Genomic DNA, 4,782 nt, shown 5'->3' on the forward strand with positions numbered 1-4,782 from the left:
GCTTCCCTATTTATAATTGTCTGGCCCTCTAGCAACTTCAGCACGAAATTATAGCTAATTTGCCTACAAACGTCAGGTGGTCATAATAATCTGGCCACTCAGTGTATATGTTCCAAGCATGGTGCTAGGTGCTGGGCATATTGGTGAGGAGCACAGACATGGTCCCTGCCCCTGAAGAATTACGAAACGGTGATGAAGACAAACATTAAATAAATAACTGAGAATAGGAAGGGAAAGCATGTATGAAGGTCCTGAGATGGGAAGGGGCGTGACCTGTTTAAAATGCAGGACTTGTAAACATTTATGTCCATTAAATTGTGAACTCACTTGACAATCAAAATGCTGACGGGAAAGTCCCCACCATCTACAGATGGCAATTCAGACAATTATTATATTAGCATAAACGATTTGAAAAGCTGCCTGAATTTTCTATTCTTATTGTTGATCTCATGCCTGCAAACAATGAAGCTAATAAAATTGCATGAAAATATAATCATCAAAACCATATACAAGCATCTCAAGCACATGACACCATGGTAAATGCTTTAAGGATTACGAGAGTTTCAGGAAACCTAGGAACTCTGTGAGTGCTTCCTGTTTAATATTTACAAAATAAAACTAGAGAGTAAGGCAACCGTCCTGAAGTTCTCTCTTACAGGTCCTCTACTTCCCAAGTGTGGTTTCCCAATACTCGGTCTTTCCAGAAGACGACAGCTGATACCCGAGAGTGAGATAGACATTAGTCATAACAGTCATGCTTGCTGAACAGTCATACCATATATGTAACATGTTTATTTCAGTGATTCTTCCCAATGCTTAGTGAAAACAAAAGCAGCGCCTTTGGCAAAACCTAGGCTATGGGTGAAATAGTATAAACTGTTTGACATTTTTCTCATTCTCTGTTTCTACCTTTCATTTGGCTGCCACCCACAGAGTGGACAGTGCCAGCCCCTGTCACCAGAATGAAGCAGAGAGTTCAATCATCAGGTGTTCAAGTCAGGCGGGATAAAGAGCCCTGCTTAATAACTAATTAAACACATGAAGCAAACACACTTGAAAACCTAAATCAATCCAATTAACCAGAACGCTGTCTCATGGGCAGGAAAAACATGTCACTCTCTGCAACCTGCTATGGAACTTACTATACAACATGTGACAACCTGAGAAATGCCTGCCTCCTATCTGCTTCACGCATCTCTGTGCCCTCCCTGTCCACAGTGCTGAAGGTAGCAAAAGCCCAATGAACGTTCATGAATCAAATCTAGAAATGAACAATCACTTAAAAAAAAAACACACAACTTACCAAATGGATGAATCCTCACAGTGAAATGCAATTAACCGCAGAACTGACTTAATTACCTGTGAGGATTTAGCAAACGTAGGAAGCTTGCCCTTCTGGTGTTTGACACAGAGCAACATTTATGACATCAGACCTTCAATTAAAAATCATTACTTAAGTGGCTTTATTACAGCTACAAATAAACTTTATTTGATGTAACGTAATAAAACATTTTCAAATTTAACATTTACCTGACCGGAATTAATCATTTAAATTATGAATATAAGTATATACAGTCACTTGAGCAAATGTGCGGCTCAGGAATTTGTACAGCTTGGTCTGAAAGGACAGGCCCCACCTCCCCTTTCAGGAAAGGCAGGCCCTTCCCTGTGTCTGGCAAGAAGCAATGTCAATGAGAGTTGGAAGAAATCCATAATCCACGCTGGAATTCCACATTATTCTGGGAGGAAACAGCTACATTTATGGTAGGAAAATAATATTCTCTTGCAGTTCTCTTTTACCAAATGAAGGTCTATATTTATTTCTTCTCCTTCGAGGGACTCTTCTGATCTACTGTCTTCCTATCTCCTTCGCGCCTAATATTACAGTTCCATTACAAAAACATACTCCCCACAAAGGGACCTTTTCTGTTCTGCTGTCTGCCCATAATGCTTACCACTGTAGGGAGGAAAACAGAATCGGCCAGGCACACATTCGATTTAAGATACAGAGAACACAAAACAAATTGGAGCCTTTACCAATAGTGAGTGTCCCAGGTGACCCCTGACTCACACAATTCAGTTTTAACACAAGGCAGCTCAACGAGAATTAACATATTGATGCTCCATTTCCAGATGCATCACAACCTTTCACGGAAACCCCATTATTCCCTCACTTCCGCCCAAAAAGCACAGCTATGGGCCAGCCTTGGGCCCATGGCACCAGCGTGTAATGAGAGTCCAAAGTTCAGGTTCAGTGCCAACACCCATGTTAACATCCAGTGCAGATAGGTAACAAGTCCTCATGGAAGGAGTCCCCTCACCTCTCAGAACCCCTCGGAGGAAGTGTGAGCACAAGAAAAAGCTTTATTCGGGTTTTCTGACGCTCTCCATCCTGAGATCTCTTCCTGAGTTATACCGTAACAGTAAGCCAGTTAACAGAGAAAGTGCGCCGTGGGCAAGTCACAGGGACCCTGCGGAAAAGCCAAACGGTTTGACAGAAGCTTAAAACAGACACTGCTCTGGGAAATCATTTGTATGAGCTGATGACGGGATTCTGTTTTCTAACACGGGACATGCAACATAGTCAACACTATGCTTACTGCAGTTAGCTTGGAAAAACACCCATCTGTCCTACAACAAAATTAACTCTCTCTCTCTCGTGAACGGATTCCTGAATATCCACTGCAATGCCTAGGCTCGGACTTGCATGGACTTGGACATTCGTAAAGCACCAGAAACTGTTACCTTTCTGGAGCTCAGCTCAGTTCAGGAGCTTACTGCCGAGCTGGTCTGCCTGTCTTAAACTGAGAACTATTTTCATTTGCACACAGTAGCACTGATCCACAGGGAACAAACAAGGAGAGGTCACCAGCTCCCTCATGATATTCGTGTACACCAGATCACCCTGCTTGTCACGTTTGAACCAGCCCAAGAAAACCCGGAAGCAGCGTTTCAGAGTCTCAGCACATGCTTTCATTCTGTTTCCACCTCTGTCTTGCCTTGTTTTGTTCGTCTCCATGATTTTGCTTTTGATCATGAATCATGGCTTTTTTTTCTACAGCAGTCAGACTTTTGTCTATAAGGGAAGAGAGAGAGAGAAGACAAGAAAATGACTTAGCAGAACCATAAATGTTTTCCTTTTGCGGTGGGTGGATTTAATTTTTACAGCATTCCAGTAATTGGAAGCATTTGTGGCTTCTAAGGGGTGATGAGCATCTCTAAAGGGAAAACGTGCTGCAGCTCTTTTAATAAATTTCCTAACTATTATAAGTTGCCAGGGCCTTAATATAATTGCAAATCAGCCCCAGATAACCCATTTAGAAATTCACTTTTATAATACAGCCGTAGCCAAAAATGGCTCTACTCGCAAAAATCCTTGCAAAATAGGACTGCGCTTGCCCATCTTGAAAGGAATAATGATGACTACTGATGAGAAGTACTCACTATAGGAGGGTGTGGTATAGTAAGCCATGCGTGCAGGGACCAAGGAACCCCACCTCGCCTCCCTCATTGCCTTCCTCCCAGATTCACAGAAGTGGTGTGAGTCGTGGACAAGGAAAAGTCCATGGCCAAGGAAATGCCTCCTCCTTGGTGTAGTGCCACCTTCCCTCTAGATCCACACCCCCCTCAGTCTGCACCTTCACAGGACTCACTTTACCAAGCTATATCCTTGTACTTGAGAGCCAGGTCTATGAGGTTCCAGGGCCAGCAGTGTGCTCCCAGCCTCTGCCTCCCCATCCCACTGAAAGTGCCCCCCTCACTTGGCTACCAGGACTCCAAATGGGTTTTCCCAGGGACAGGATCAGTTTCTCCACAAGACACAGTCCCTCGCTTTGCCCCTCACTTCACACAACGGCACCTGAGGAGAAGACTGAGGCCACACTTCAGCTCAGACCCTGGCTCCGGGCTCCCGAGTACCTTGGAGCAGGCACTGGACACAGGTCGTGTCCCTGCTGGTCCTCCACAGGTACTCCCAGCCCAGCCAGGGCACTGCCTCTTCTCACGAGGGGAGACTGCACTTCCTCTGCAGCTCTCAGCAGCTCAGGACTGTCCCTCCAGGCCTCAAGCCACAGGACTACCTCGGAATCTCCTGTCCCTCCCACCCACCTGCTAGTCAACTTCCAAATGTCCACACATCCTTGGCCTCTTTCCTAGTCTCAACACTACCCTCCTGTGTGGGCCCTCCTGACAAAGACCTCCTTCTCCCACTGTAAACCCCTGTTTACACTACAGTCCTGGTCTCACTCCTACCAAAAACCTTCATCTACCCTCCCATCCTGCCCACCTGGCCCTCCATGCTGACCCCAATCCACCCAGCTTCCAGGCACCACTGAAGACACGCCCCATCCACATCTGTGCACCTCAGTCCATACTCTACCCTCTGCTTCCAACAGCCCCAACCCACCTCTACCCCTGCCATCCCTTCTTGTTAAAATCTTACTCTCTATTCAAAACCCACCCAGATGATCACCTCCTTCATAATTCCTACCATGGGTATTTTCGTCTAAGATACATCCCCCCCCCCCAAGGCTTATTTTTCTTCTGTACCCACAGCCTGATGTTACTTTTTGCTATGGGTATTTACTAGCTATTAAAAAGTCGTTTTAGAGAAAGCGAGAGAAGCCAATTGCCTACCTTTCCTACTTTAAAGAGTTTTGCCAAGTTAAAATGTAGGCAACTGCAAGGCATGACGCAAACAAGCTATTATTACTACTAACTGAGGATTTCATAAAAATAAAGTGCTGAATTCCAGCTAGTTAATGGTGAGGAAAACACTACTAT

General features: G+C 44.8%; 1 protein-coding gene across 1 annotated transcript in view; it reads right to left on the reverse strand.

Moving 5' to 3' along the window:
* Positions 1–1,538: 1,538 nt before the first annotated feature.
* The window catches only part of HTR7 (5-hydroxytryptamine (serotonin) receptor 7, adenylate cyclase-coupled), an 80,492-nt gene continuing 77,248 nt past the window's right edge, over positions 1,539–4,782 (reverse strand). The window contains exon 4 of the mRNA XM_005875961.2: positions 1,539–3,076. Coding sequence (XP_005876023.1) covers positions 3,034–3,076 — 43 coding nt within the window. The 3' untranslated portion in view covers positions 1,539–3,033. The remainder of the gene's footprint in view (positions 3,077–4,782) is intronic.

This window comes from Myotis brandtii, unplaced genomic scaffold, assembly GCF_000412655.1.
Source record: "Myotis brandtii unplaced genomic scaffold, ASM41265v1 scaffold475, whole genome shotgun sequence".
Classification (NCBI taxonomy): domain Eukaryota; kingdom Metazoa; phylum Chordata; class Mammalia; order Chiroptera; family Vespertilionidae; genus Myotis; species Myotis brandtii.